Source organism: Accipiter gentilis, chromosome 14 (assembly GCF_929443795.1).
Source record: "Accipiter gentilis chromosome 14, bAccGen1.1, whole genome shotgun sequence".
NCBI classification, from domain to species: Eukaryota; Metazoa; Chordata; class Aves; order Accipitriformes; family Accipitridae; genus Astur; species Astur gentilis.
The window spans coordinates 33102638-33116873 of record NC_064893.1 but is presented as its reverse complement, the minus strand read 5'-3'; the positions used below and the strand labels follow the sequence as shown (position 1 = coordinate 33116873).

Below are 14236 nucleotides of genomic sequence, written 5' to 3'. Positions count from 1 at the left end.
GGCACGCAGCAGAGATCTGGGATGGTGCACGGGATCTGGTCACAACCCCAGGCTGGGGGGTCGAGACGCTGGGGTGGGCAGGGGGTGGGTGATGAACCGAGGGCTGTCAGCAGCCCCAGCTCCGCCGGCAGCGCCCCGCTCAGCCCCCCACCATCCCTGGCCGAGGCCCAGCTGCGCACCGTGGGCAGGGCAGGATGAGACCCAGGTCGTGGGAACCTCCCGTGGGAAGAGGGGCTGGGGGAGCCGGGGGCCATGCCCGGGACTTGGCCGAGGCCAGCGCTGCCCGCCTCTGCCCCAGGGAGGCCGCGGCCGTGCCAGCGCCAGGGCCGCCGGCTGCTGGCCGCAGGCCTTGGCGGCGTGTCCGTCCGTCCGTCCGCAGGGACCAGCGCTGGACGGCAGAGCCCCGCTCCGCCCTGGGCGGCCCCGCAGAGGAGGGGCCCGCCGCCCCCTCGCCGGCCGGGCGCGGGAGGTTGGGCCGCTGGCGGGTTTTAACGGGGCCGTGCCGGGGCCGTGCGGCAGAGCGGGAGCGGCGGCGGCACGGGAGGGCTGCGGCTGGCCGGGAGGATGCAGCCGGACCTCCCCGTCGGCGACACGGCGCTTCGCGGTCCGCCGGCCCCCGAGCCGGCCGGCGGCTCCTTCCCCAGCCCCGAGGCCACCAAGCCACCCTACAGCTACATCGCCCTCATCACCATGGCCATCCAGAGCGCGCCCGAGAAGCGCATCACGCTCAGCGGCATCTACCGCTACATCATGGGCCGCTTCACCTTCTACCGCGAGAACAAGCAGGGCTGGCAGAACAGCATCCGCCACAACCTCTCCCTTAACGAGTGCTTCGTCAAGGTGCCCCGCGACGACAAGAAGCCGGGCAAGGGCAACTACTGGACGCTCGACCCCGACTGCTACAACATGTTCGAGAACGGCAGCTTCTTGCGGCGCCGACGGCGCTTTACCAGGAAGAGGGGCCTCCGGGACGTGCCGGGCACCGAGGGGGACGAGGGGCGCAGGAAGCCCCCCAGGCACCGGGCGCAGGGGCAGCCAGCCGCCCCGCTGCCCGAGGAAGGGAAGGCGGAGGGGGGCTACGCTTCGCCGCCGGCCACGGGGCGCCTGCCGAGCCCCACCGCGCTGCCCGAAGGTGCCGGGGCGCCGGGGTGCGCCGAACCCTGCGCCCGGCGGCAACTCCCCAAGGCCAGGCAGCCGTGCCTGTACCTGCCGGACGCGCCGCAGCCCAAGGGGCCGTTCTTCGCCCCGCCGGAGAGCCGCCCGCCCAAGGAGACTGTCTTCGGGGGGCTCCCGGCGGCGCTGCAACTGCCCCGGCCAGGTCAGTACCCGCTGCCCGGCGAGCGCCCGGCACCGCACCCTGCCCTGCTGCCCACCCTGCTGCCCTCCCAGCCCAGGGACCCCCCGCAGGACTCCCCGGCCCCCCCAGGCAGCCCCCCGGGGCAGCTGGAAGGCGAGGAGCCGGCCGCCCCCGGGCTGGGGCCAGGCCAGCCCTTTGGGCAGGTTCCCCCCGCGTTTCCCGGTACCCTCCTGGGCACGGGCAAGCCCCCCCCGTCCTGCTTCCTAGAAGGGGAGGGCTACGCGCAGCCCCCCCTGCCCGTTTTTGGCTCCTTCAGCCGGTCGGGGCCCGAGGCGCTGGGCGGCAGCTACCAGTGCCGGGTGCAGGCGCTGAGCTTCTGCGTGAAGGAGCGGCCGTGCGGCACGGCGCTGGAGCATCTCCTGGCTGCGGCCCCCCCGGCCCCCGCCACCCCTCGCCAGCCACCCTTCGGGGCCGCGGGGCCGCGGGCGGGCGAGCAGAAGGAGCCATGGGGGCCGGGGGGTGCGATCCCGCTGCAGGGCGGCAACGGCTACCCCCTGGGGCTGCCCCCTTGCCTCTACCGGACACCCGGCATGTTCTTCTTCGAGTGAGGGACTGGTCCACTCCGGGACGCCGCCGGCCCCGGCACCGAATAAAGCACGTTCCCCAACGCTGCCTCTGTGGTCTCTGCGCCCCGCTCGGGGTGGGCAGGGGTGAGCTGGGGACCCTCTGCCCCAGCCCCAGTGCTGGCTGGGGGACACGCGTCCCCGAGGCCACCCGGCGCAGCCCCCATCCCCGCCGGCCCCTCCATCGGCGATCACCGGCTGACCTGTGAGGTTACGGGGGGATGGGACATGGCCAGGGTCAGAGCACCCGCGTCCAGGTCCTGCGTCCCTGGGAGATGCTGGGGACAAAGTCCTGCATCCCTGGGAGATGCTGGGGACAAGATCCTGCTGCAGCGCGGGGCCAGGAGCCCTTGAAGCCCCATCCCGGGGTAGCAGGAGGGAATCTTGTCCATGAAGGGCAGGGGGACGTGGTGCGGCAGGAGCAAGCCCCCGCGGAGCCCTGCTGCTGCCTCCCTGCACCTGGGACCGCTCAAAATGCCTGGCTTCGCCCCGGGTGCCACGCATGGCACAACCAACGCCAGCCTCAACGGGTGGCCCCGCTCACACACACGCACGGCCCCAGAGAAACGTTGTGGGGGAGGTAGCACAGTGTGTGGGTGCTCTGCTTTGGTGGGGACGGGGGTCCCTCCCCTCTCTGTCCCTGCTCGGGGCTGTGCCGGTGCCTGGCCGGGGTCCCGCCAGGGCTCTGCAGACACCCCGAAGCCAGGGCAACCCCTGGAGCCGGGCTGTGCCAGGGGCTGCGGCTGTGATGGGAACGGTCTAGGAAAGCAGATTCCTCCGACCTGAATCACGCCGGGCGGCTGCCGGTGAGGAGGCACCGGCTGAGTCACCGCTGCTGGCACCGGGCTGGGCATGGGGGGCTTGCCCCGGCCGGCTGGGCCGGGGGACAGCGGAGCAGGCGGGGGTCCCCACACAGCCCCGGGCTGGGACCTGGCCACCAGCCCCTTCCCAGGCACACTGGGACACCCGGGCCAGCACGTCTGCAGCGCTGGAACGGGGCCAGAGCGATGCTGGCAAAGCGGGGGGCTGTGCCCGTGCCCATGTCCCCAACCTGCCCACCCCAGGCTGGGACAGGGGGGACCCCAGGACCAGTAATGCCCGGACCCCACGGCACAGCCAGCCCCAGGGTGGGCACAGTGGGAGGATGCCAGGCTGGTGGGGGATCTCCGCACCGCTGTGGGGAGCAGGTTTGCGGCAGAGCCCCCCAGCCCCCAAGACCACCAGGACCCCAGCTCGGCCAGTCCCGGGGTCTCTTCAGGGGCCGTGCTGGCACCGAGGGGCAGAGCTGGCGTCACTCGGGGACAGAGCAACGTGGCCACGTCAGCCCCATTATCAGCCCCCAGATGGCTGTTGCTGGGCCATGGCTGCGTCCCAGCCCCGGGGCAGGGCAGCGGGGGAACTGCCCTTCGTCATCAGGGATGGCCGCTCAGCCCTGGGCCTCTTTTTTCTCCCTGGGTGTTTTTTTTTTTTTCCCCTCCCCAGTGGAAAACAATATTTGAGCGTCTACATCATGCTGGCGTCTCCGGAGCGGCCGGCGGCGAGCGCGGCTGACCTCAGCCCCCTCCTTCGCACGGTCCCCGGGGGCGCGGGAGGAAGCGAGCGCCGCAGCCGTGCCCAGGGGCCGTCTGGTTCCCACGCAGCGTGGCCGGGCCCATCGCCCACCTCGGCTCTCGCCTCCACCGCCTGGGAACGCGCGGCCCCGGCCCCCACGCGGCGTCCCGGGCTGGCGTCCCCGTGCTGGGAGCGGCGCGGCATCGCGTGGCGCGTGCCGTTGCCCACCACCCAAGCTGCAGCCCCCGGGGACGGGGACCCCCGTCCCGCAGAGCCCGGCTGCCTGCGCCTCCCTGGGCATGCAGACCACGGCCATCCGCTCTCCCAGTGCTCTCCCCTTCTCCTCGCCCGCCCCAGCTCCCGGCCGTGGGCCCGCTGCTTTCCCTGCCCTGCCTCCTCCCCGGCTCGCTCCCAGCTCGCGGTGGGTGGCCTGGCCCCCAGCCCGCTCACCCGCTCCCGGCATGGGCCGTGCCATGGCCAGGAACTGGGCTGCACCCGGTCACGGGGCAAACCTGCTGCCGGGGCCGGCGGTGCTGCCGGGTGCCGGTGCAAGGAGGTCTGCCCGCTCCCATTCCTGCCCTTCCTTGCTTGCACAGGCAGTGTGGGTGCCACAGGGATGGGGTGCAGGTAAGGATGGGGAAAGGGTGCTGCTCTGCGTAAGTGCTCCAGGGACGGATGCTGTGGACACACAGGCACCCAGCCCAGACCGCGCCGTGCGTCCGTGGGGCTGACGAGGATCCCCCTCAGGAGGGATGGCGCCGGCTGCCATGGCCTGTGCTGGACCAGGACCAGTCCTGTCACCGGCCCCGGCAGGACTGGTCCCCTCCACAGCGCTTGGGGGGGCTCCCGAGCCCTGTTCTGCCCCTCGGCCAGGAGGGCAGGATGGGGCCACAGCTGCTCCCGATGGAGGTGCCGTGGGTGTCCCCGTGGGGTCCCAGGGCAGGAGAGGAGGGGGCTGGGGAAGCCAAACTGGGCTGTGGGGTGGGGGTCCCCCATCCTGGGCTCGGGGCACCAGGACGTGCCGATGCCCGCGCGTCCCCGTGCCGCAGCTGTGCGCACGCAGGGCCGCGTCCAGGAACCGATCCTCTGGAGCGGCTCAGGGCACCAGGAGAGTCCGGGGGCGACAGTCCGTTCGGGAGCCCTGTGGGCCAGCCCATGGCGGGGCCCTGCAGCCCCCCGTGGCCCGCTGGGGCCAGGGCAACGCGTGGCTCCTGGGGCCAGACAGGAAGGAGACGTCACCGCCACGGAGCGTAACTCAAACCAGATGGGGCCGTGCTGGCTTCCAGGCCCGCAGGGTGGTCACCGACAGGAACCGGTCAAAGGCTGCCGGCAGGAAGCGGCTGGGAGGGACGCCCGCGGCAGGAGCCGGCGTCCAGCCCGGGCAGCCTTAACCGCTTCGGGGCCAGCTGCAGCCCCACCGGGCAGAGGGGCACCAACCACCCACCAGCCCTTGTCTGGGCATCCCACCCCGCTCGGGCAGATGCTGAAGCCGTGAGGATAGTCTGTGACCATCCCTCCCTCCTTTCCCCCAGCACCCTGGGGTGCTCAGAGCCGGTTGCTGCTGCACGGCCACGGGGTGCAGAGACCAGAACCCCTCTGCACTGTGGGCTCCGCAGCCCCACCTGGCACAGCCAGGGCCCCTCTCTGTCCCCTCTACCCTGAGGATGAGACGCTGCTTCCCATCCCCTCCTCGCCTATCTGCAGCCCTCAGACTGCGGCTGCATGGCCCACACAGGCGGGAACAGCGGCCGAGGGAGGGGGCCGGGGGGAGCAGGCCAGGCGCAGGCTGCGGGCAGACCTGTACATTTATTTACAAGAAGGCGAGAGCCGGGCAGGACTCGGGCATTAGGCTGGGCGCTGCAAGCCACGGCCCCTGCCTGGTGGGGACAAACCTGAAGCCCCTTCACCTGCTGCAGCCGGTGGGGCTGGGGGGCCGGTGCCTCCCCCCATCTCTCCCCAGGGTTTTTCCAGCAGGCGCAGAGGGTACAGACGGCCCCAGAGCAAGCACACAGCCCTGGCTCAGGGGGGGCTCGGCCACAGCGAAAGCCAAAGCTGGAGAGCAGGGGGAGCCCGGGACCCCCCACCAGTCCCCCCATCCCCTCCTGCAGCGGGCAAGGGTGGGAGCTGCAAAGCCCAGGGGCTGCCCATCCTCCGGCAGCATCGGGGACCCCCGAGGGGCGCAGGCAGAGGGGAAGGGGGTCAGGGCGAGGCAGAGGACCAGGGGCAGCACCCGCCTCCCATGGTCCGGCCGGTCCTGGGGAGCCCCCGCGTGTGGTGGGGGGAGCTGGCGGCCGCAGCCGCCGACCAGCAGTTCCTGTGTGTTGGTGGTCGGGGCTGGAGCGATGCTCGCGGGAGCGGGGGAGCGCGGTCCAGCTGCTCTGCATTAGGACGCCTCGCTCATCTTGATCTGGCGGGGACGGGTGAAGCAGAGGTTGTGTTTTTCCCCCGCTGGCAGAGCCGAAGGGCAGGGAGGGCAGGAGGAACACAAAGCCTCCTTCTTCCCTCGCTGGCTCCCAGCTGGGGACACTGCTGGAAGCGTGCTCGCCGCTTCCTCCCTTCCTGTGCGAGCAGCAGCTCGGGGCCAGCTCCGCTCCCGCACGCCCAGCCGGCCAGGGAGGAGGCGCTTCGGCCCCGGCTCTGGTGCCAAAGCGCCAGGGTGAGGGTCCACGCCTGCTCTCCGGCATCCCCACGCCAAGCCACAGCGCTGGGAAGGGAGGTCGGGCAGCTCAGGGTCCAGCGACAGCGAAGGCAGGGCAGGGTTGCAGCATTTACAGGCAGAGCACGCAAGTCTTGGGTCCAAGGTAGCGGCAAGCGCGCAGGGCGGCCCAGGCAGCGGCGCTCGCACCGGGCCGGAATTTCTCCTCTAGGGCCACGAGAAGGAAGGAGGAGCGGAGCAGAGATGCTGCAGGTCAGGCATCGCACAGCTGGGCCAGGGATGAGATTGGAAACCAGCACTCAGGAGCGGCCCCGCAGTCTGAGGAAATCCACATGGGAACATTGGCTCAATGGGAACGGGGAGGGCTGGAGCCCCAGGAGCCCAGGAGGGTGCTGCCGGCATCCCCAGCAGCAGGTCCTCAGCGCAGAAACGCAGCACAGGGTGAGATAAGCTCGGCAGAGCGACTCCGAAGCGGCGGGTGCGGGCCCAGAGCCCAGTGGGGTCCCGGCCCCCCCAAGCAGTCCCGCAGCCGCTGGGTGCCAAGGCAGGGCGCAGCCCCAAGGGACGCAGCAGGGCAGCACCCGCGGTGGCGGGGGGCACGGAGCAGGGGCGCAGCGGCGTGCCGCAGCGGGGTCCAGAGCAGCCATCTGGCAGCAGCACGGGCAGGGAGGGGGCTGCGTGGCTCCAGCCTCTGGCCCCCAAGGTGCGAAGCGAGGAGCCCAGCGAGGTCCTGCTGCTGTCCAGAAGCAAGACTGATGTGGGACTCTCTCAAGCAGTTCCTCTCCGGCCGAGGCTCACACGAGGCTCGGGCTCCCACCGGGAGCCCCTGCTCAGACGCCCAGTGCTGTCAGTGACCCCGAGCTGGTGATCTTCTTGAAGCGGTTGGCTGCACACACCCCGATGAAGTTTTTCTGTAAAGGGGGAATAGGAGAGATGCTCATCGTACCGCGAGGGCTGCAGCTCCAGAGGCTGAGCCAGAGACCCCACTCCTGGGGCTGGTGAGGAGCTGGGCTGGGGAGCCGGCAGCTGCCCCGGCACCCGTTCAGCTGGGCTGTGTGGGAGGGGAGCGCGGGGCAGGGGGAGGCGCAGGGCTGATGCTGGAGATCATTCTCTACATTCTGTCCTGACGCCACTCCTGCCCCTAAAAGGTGCTCTTGGGATCAGCTCAGGCGAGACCACCATGATGGGACCTATGCAAGGGGGGCCCCACCTTGGGGGCACCCATGCAAAGACCCTGCTGCTGGGGAGCCCCTCCTCCAGGCTCAAGGGTTCCCAGCCCTTGTGCCCCAGCTGGCACCACATGGCATCCTCCATGTCCCAGATGCCATCCACCAGGATGGGCAGAGACTGGCAGCCCACCCCCCCCCAGCTCCCCCAGACGGCATTGACCCTCTTCTTCCCCATGCTGGCACCCCGCACCTTCCAGCGCCGCCGCATGACGTATTTCTTGAGCAGCACCTGGGATTTGAGCCGGCGGTTGCAGCGCTTGGCCTTTTCTGCCAGGTTGTTGAGCCAGGGGTGCTGCAGGCACTGGCCGGCGCTCATCCGGCCGCTGGGGGTGAGAGGAGCCTGGGTCACCCCTGCTCGAGCCCCTCTCCCCCAACCACCCCCTTCTCCAGCTACCCAGGAGCCCCAAAACCCCAGAAACGTGCAGGGAGGAACCAGCCGGAGGGATGTGCCCAGGGACCAGTGGGGCTGGGCAGGACCCCGAGTGGTCCAGCATGCCCTGCTTGGGGCAGGTGACCCTGGAGGGACACAGGGCTCTGCTGGGGACAGCCAGCGGCCAGGGCAGGGCCCTGTCAAGCTCATTTGGTACAGGACATCAGGGGATGCTGCTGGTCCCGGTGCAGAGGGCAGCAACGTGGTACCCAGGCGCTGAGCAGGCAGCTCTGGGGATGCCCACCCCCGGACCCCCATGGCTGCTGCCAGCCTCTCACCTCTTCTCCTTGATGATGAGGTTTGAGACGAAGTCCTTGGCCTCATCGGAGACGCTCTCGAAGGTCTCCTCATCGAAGTACCAGTTGGCAGCCAGGACGTTGTTGAGTGTCTCGGTGTCATTGTCACCCAAGAAGGGGGAGAGGCCGCTGAGCCTGGGGGCACAGTGGGGTGAGGAGCCCGGTGCCCTCAGGCTGTGGCACCTCCCAAACCCCCCAGAACGGAGCCAATCTGGCCAGGGCTGTCCCAGGGAGCGAGGCAGGGTGGCCCCGAGATGGGAGGTGGTGTGCGGCTACTGGCACCATGTTGTGCTCCTGCCTGCAGCTGGGCTGAGCCTTTCCCTGCCTGCAGATGCAGGCACAGACCCTCCCCAGCCCAGCTCGGTGTCCCGCAGCCCCACCTGCCCATCTCCCCATCCAGCACCCTCCACCAGCCCACCAAACAGCCGGGTGCCTGGGGCACATGTACAGCTTGGGGACAACTCCATGCCCAGGGCAGCTCTGTCCTGGCATGGTGCTGGAAGCCCCCCCCCCCCCCCCCCCAGCCCTGACGTACAGCATGTAGGTGATGACGCCCATGCTCCACATGTCCGTGGAGTAGGAGACCTGCTCGTAGTTGACCACCTCGGGGGAGAGGAATTCGGGGGTGCCAAAGTTCACCTTCAGCTTCTCCTGGGGGTTGTACCTGCGGCCAGGGCAGGCGAGTCAGCAGGAGGGGGACAGGCTGCTCCCCCACACCCCTGCCCCCCTCCTGGCAGGCACTGCTCTCCCCAGCCCTCCCGTGCCAGCCAGGGAGAGCCGGGGCTGGCAGCCGTGGCCAGAGCCGGGGCCCACAGCGGGTCCCGAGTGTCCCAGCACCTCAAGGGCTCATGGGGCCGAAGGGTGGGAGGGAGACAGGGAGAAGGGATGGAGCCAAGGCGGGGGGAAGATGGCACCTTCGAGCCAGCCCAAAGTCGATGATCTTCACCATATGCCCGGTAGCAGCAACACAGAGGATGTTCTCGGGCTGTGGGGACAGGGAGACCATTGCCCCACCGCTGAGAGGGGACATCCCCAGCGTGTGGGTCTGGCAGCCCATGGGTCCTGCGGCCGACCCGCACCACAGTACTGACTTGCAGGCACCCCTCCCATGGCTGGCCAGTGTCGGGGACACACTGCCCTCACGGGCACGGCAGGGCTCGGGGCCAGCACACAGCGCTCCCCACTTTGGTGCCTGCAAACACCCGCCGCCCCCCCGCACCCTGGTGTCCCCCATCCCCACAAGCAGTGGCCGGCCCCTGCTGTCACCCCCGGCCCCGCACCTTGAGGTCGAGGTGGAGGACGCGCATGTGGTGCATGAAGCGGATGCCCTCACAGATCTGCCGGACGAACACCATGCAGTCCACCTCCGTCAGGTGGTAGTCATCGTCGATGATCCGCTCGAAGAGCTCGCCGCCCTCCACGCTGCGTTGGGACGGACCGCGGGGTTACCCGGGGCTCCCTGCCCCAAGCCGCCCTCCTGCAGAGCCCCCTGCCCACCCTGGGGACCTTGGCCCAGCCCCACCGTGGAGATGCTGGCGTAGAAGCTGAGCGGAGCCACAGCGGGATGCGTGCATGCTGGGATTCAACACACCTCCCCAAGGCAGGCATGGGGGTGGCAGATCACCCCAGGACACCCCGGCTCCCTTAGGGTTTGTAGAGCAGAACTGCCCCAGCACGGCCCCAGCCTCCCTGGAGCAAGCGAGCAGCGGGAAAAGGAGCTGTGTGGGGAGGACTCGGGTCATCTCAATGCAGCCATGATGGACGGAGATGCTGTCCCAGCCAGGCAGAGCTCAAGACTGCCTCTGAGGCCAGTGCGAGACGAGGAGGTACCCAAAAGGGAATAGGCGAGGTGAGGGACATTCCATGGGAGCAACTGCTTCGGCTTGGTGAGGGGCCGGCACATCTGCTCTATGTCTGGAACATCCCCTGCAACACTGCCCCTCACCCAGGCATCAGGCCCCACGCGGCACTGCCCCGACACTCACAACTCCATGAAGAGGATGATCTCCCGGGGAGTCTCGATGGCATCATAGAGCTGGATGAGGTTGCGGTGGTTCAGCTGGTTCATCACGTCGATCTCCAGCAGCACCATCTCCTGCAGAATGAGCCCCACAGCAGTGCAGGGTGTCAGCCCTGACCAAGCCACCAGCACGGGGACAGGCTGTGTCAGAGCACCAGGGACGCACCGGGCATGCCACTGCCACCCACCACCTTGGCCATGCCACTTGCTGGTGGCACTGTGGCCAGGAGGAGCCCCCCCGCCCCAGCATCAGTCAGACCTTGTCCTTGGCACCCTGTTTCCGGATCACTTTGGCCGCCAGCTTGAGCCCTGTCTGCTTCTCCGTGCACGTGTGGACTTCGCCAAACTTGCCCCTGGGGAGGGAGAGCGGGAGAGACACCAACACCATAACAGCCGTCCAGGCTGCTGGGGACCCCTACATTGCTGCCCTGTACTGCCCACCGCCCCCCTCTTGCCCGAGGCACTGACCCATCATGGCCAGAGAAGTCCCATTGACCCAGAACCATTGCCCAAGGCTGGACGGCAGCTCGGGGCAGTGCCAGGAGAAAGCCGGGCATCTTCCACCCTCCTGGGGCCCCTCCTTACCCTCCCAGGATGTCCTTGGAGCTGAGGTTGAACTGGGAGCTGATGTCGCCGGACCGCAGGGTGACGATACGGTGCGCGAAGGGCGCCGGCGGCGGAGGGACATCATCTGCCCGGAGAGGAGGGTTGGGGTGAGAAGGGGAGCTGCTCCCCAGGCTGGGATCGCACCCAGGCGCAGGCAGGCACCCAGCAGCGCAGCCCAGTCAAACCTCGCGGGTGCAGGATGCGGCCAGGTACCGAGTGACTGGTTACAAATCAGGGTCTGCCGGCTGCCCGCTGCACCGGGGGGACGCGGCATCCCCTGACGGGTCCCTCGCCGCTGCCCACAGCATCACCCTGCTGCGTGGCACCCACCCTGCTGCGTGGCACCCACCCTGCTGCCTGCCCGCTCCCCACCATCCCGCGTGTCGTGGTCGCCCTCTCCAGGCCACGCTGCTGCGTGTCACCTTCTCTGGGCCACCACATCCCACTCGCCCTCCCAGGACGCACCCCACGCACCCGGTCCTGGGCCACCCTCGCAGGGAGTCCCACCGCCCCCGAGCTGGGACCAGCCCCAGCCCTGCCATCCCTGCAAGGACAGCGGTGCAGGACACACGGGGGGACACGCTGTCCCCTGCCACCGGCCAGGCGGTGGCTGTCACTCCCCGGGCTCCTCTTCCTCCCAGGCAGCCCCGGCCTCGGGGACTGTGCCAGGCTGGAGCAGCCCGGGGAGGGGACATGACACATTTAGCCCTGTTTATAGTGAAACAGGAGCTCGAAGGCCACCGGGCAGGTGACAAGCCAAGAGCGTGAGCTGGCAGCACGGGAGGGCAGTGCAGGCAGCGGGCAGAGCCACGGGAGACCCCGGGCTGCCACCCTGCAGAGGGTCCTGGGGTGCGAGGATAAGGCAAGCACCTCACCACCTTACCCAGTATCTCGAAAGGGTCTTCCTTCCCAAAATCGGGGGTGAGGTAGGGGCTGGGGGGTGGCTCTGCTTCTGTCGAGGACGGTTGCCCCCCAGGGCCGGGCTGTTCCGTGGCCTTGGTGGGATCCAGGGGCTGCCCTGTGGCACCGGGCAATGTCCTCTCCTGGGGGGTGCCAGGGCTCCCTGCGGGGCCAGGGGGCTCCGGGGGCTTCTGGTCCCCTGGGGCTGACAGGGCAGGGCCGGGCTCCGTCGGACCCTCTCTCGACTCCGCGGCTGTGGTCTCCTCTGGTATCATCTCCATCGCTGCTGTCCCTGCCCAGGGCTGCTGCTCCCTGGAAGCAGGAGCAGGAGGTGAGAAGAGCCCAGCCAGCAGCCCCCCGAGCCCGGCACCCACCTCTGCCCAGAGAGAGCCCAGGCTCCTCGGGGAGCAGCGAGGGGAGGGATCCCAGCCCAGGAGGGTGCAGGTACCTTTGGCAGGCGGCTGGGCAGCTCAGGCTCTGCAGCAGCACCGGGCGCGGGGGCTCGGGGCCCCTCGGTTGCTGCTGCTTATCCATCGCCTTTGCCGCTTTCTCCCCTTCACCCTGAGCCTTCGCAGCAGCCACGGCCGCTGCCTCCGTGGGCTCCTTGCCTCCATCCCCAGCCTCTGCTGCAGCCGGGGGGGATTCCACCTTTGCGGCTTCCTTCCCTCCATCCTGAGCCTTTACAGCAGCCGGAGCCTTCTCCTTCGCAGGCTTTTCTTTGCTTTCATCCTGAGACTTTTTTGCAGCTGGGGTTTTCCCTGCCTTTGCTGCTGCCTTCTCTCCATCCTGAGACTTGGCAGCATCTGAGGCCTTCTCCTTTGCAGGAGCTGCAGCCTTCTCCTTTGCAGGCTTTTTATCGGCTGGGGTTTTCTCTGCCTTTGCAGCTTTCTTCCCTCCATCCTGAGCCTTCGGAGCCACGGGGAGCTTTTCCTTTGCGGCAGCCGTGGTTTTATCCTTTGCAGGCTCTTCTTTGCCTCCATTCTGAGCCTGTGCTGCTGCAGCCAGGGCCGTCTCCTTTGCGGGTTTTGCCTTCCCTCCTTCAGCCTCCGCTGCAGCCGGAGCTGCCTTCTCCGTGGGCTCTGCTTTCCCACCAACCCCAGCCTCTAACCCGCCAGGGGCTTGCTCCTTCCTGGGCTTGTGCTTCCCTCCGTCCTGAGCCTCTGCTACAGCTGGAGCCTTCCCTTCCACAGGGTGCTTCCCTCCTTTGAGCTCTCCCGCAGCTGGAGCTTTTTCCTTCCCATCCTTGCCTCCATCCTGGGCCTTGGCAGCAGCCGGCACCTTCTCCTCACCGGCAGCTGCCTGCCCTCCATCATGCTGCGCAGCTGAAGCTGCCTCCTTTGCCGGCGTTGCCTTCTCTCCAGCCTGGGGCTCTGGAACAGTCGGAGCCGTCTGCCCCACCGGCTCTGCCTTCCCTCCTCCAGCCTCTCCCGCCGCCTTCTCCTTCCCAGGCTCTGCCTGCCCTCCGTCCTGCGCCTCGGCGGCAGCCGGCACCGTCCCCCCTTGGGGCTGGGCGGCCTGAGGGGCCGCTGGAGCTGCGTTGCCCTCTGCTTCAGGAGGGGCCATGCCACCGGCCCCCCCAGCACCAGGCATGCTGCCCACCCCACCGCCCTGCTCCATGGGGACTCTCCGGGCAGAAGGCGGCTGCCCTGCGGTGCTCCCGGTCTGGCGAGTCTCCTGCGGGAAAGAAAACAGAAGCTGAGGGCTCCCCGGACCCGACACCCTGCCAAGGGGCACGGTGGGACGCGGGCAGCTCCTGCAGAAAAGGGCGAGCTGCTGTCACCCAGCCGGGAGCCGTGCCCCTGCCACCCGGCCGGTGGCACCGAGCCAGGGGTCCCACGTGGCCGCCGGTCCCTTGCACCATCCCATTGTGCCCCGGTATCTGCTCAGCGGTGACTGATCGATGGCGTGATGCCGGCACCTGTCACTGCCACGGGGCCTCCGGCGTGCAAACAGGCCTGTGTGGCGCAGCCGGGGTGCCAATTTAAGGCCACGTTCCCCCCCACCCACGGTGGGGCAGGAGACGGCGGCTCCAGCCCCGGGCTGGTGGGGTAGGGATCAGGCGAGGTGAGCATCCCTGGCACGGCCCCACCGCTGCCCACCCCGAACCGCACAGGCGGGTCGAGCCACGCAGAGAGACCCCCGGCCCCCGCAGCCGCCAGTGTGCCTTGCACAGGCTGCCAGCACAAGCTGCTATCCCATCCCCTGCAGCCCAGCACCCGTTCCCCAAATCCCCGCCCTGCCCCAGGCTCCGCTGTCCATCCCTGCCCGGCCACCTCACCTCACCCTATCCCAAAACACCCCCCTGCACAGCCTGCACAACCGTCCAGAGGCTGGGACAGCCCAGTCCCAGAATAAACCCACCAGCGACCATCCCAGTAACAGGGGAGTCACTTGCTAGTCTTACTGGGACAGGAGCTATAGGCAGTTGGTTCCCAGCCAAGTGGTCCCACATCCTGCAGCTCAGCATGGGGAGCCCATGGGGACAGAGGCATTCCTCCCAGGGCTGGGGGCTCTGCTCTCCCCAGGACCCCCCACTGCTGTGCCCTGAGCGGGCACCCATGGGGACCCCCACCCCCCCCAGCCCCTTTACCTGGGTCCCGGTGCAGAGGGCGGTCAGGAGGGCAGCAT

The 14236-nt window shown here is 69.1% G+C and overlaps 2 protein-coding genes across 2 annotated transcripts; one reads left to right on the top strand and one right to left on the bottom strand.

Annotated features, from left to right (window-relative positions):
• The first annotated feature begins 488 nt into the window (after positions 1–488).
• Positions 489–1954, top strand: FOXS1 (forkhead box S1). The gene has a single exon (XM_049816638.1). The coding sequence runs from the start codon at positions 565–567 to the stop codon at positions 1903–1905; it is 1341 nt and encodes a 446-aa protein (XP_049672595.1). The 5' UTR covers positions 489–564; the 3' UTR covers positions 1906–1954.
• Positions 1955–5258: 3304 nt separating this feature from the next.
• On the bottom strand, positions 5259–13279 carry MYLK2 (myosin light chain kinase 2). The gene is made up of 11 exons (XM_049817416.1): positions 12057–13279; positions 11592–11920; positions 10688–10793; positions 10362–10455; positions 10068–10177; positions 9363–9504; positions 8997–9067; positions 8618–8746; positions 8065–8217; positions 7547–7679; positions 5259–7038 (listed from the first exon to the last, which is right to left on the bottom strand). The coding sequence occupies exons 1-11, from the start codon at positions 13223–13225 to the stop codon at positions 6958–6960; spliced, it is 2517 nt and encodes an 838-aa protein (XP_049673373.1). The 5' UTR covers positions 13226–13279; the 3' UTR covers positions 5259–6957.
• Positions 13280–14236: the final 957 nt, after the last annotated feature.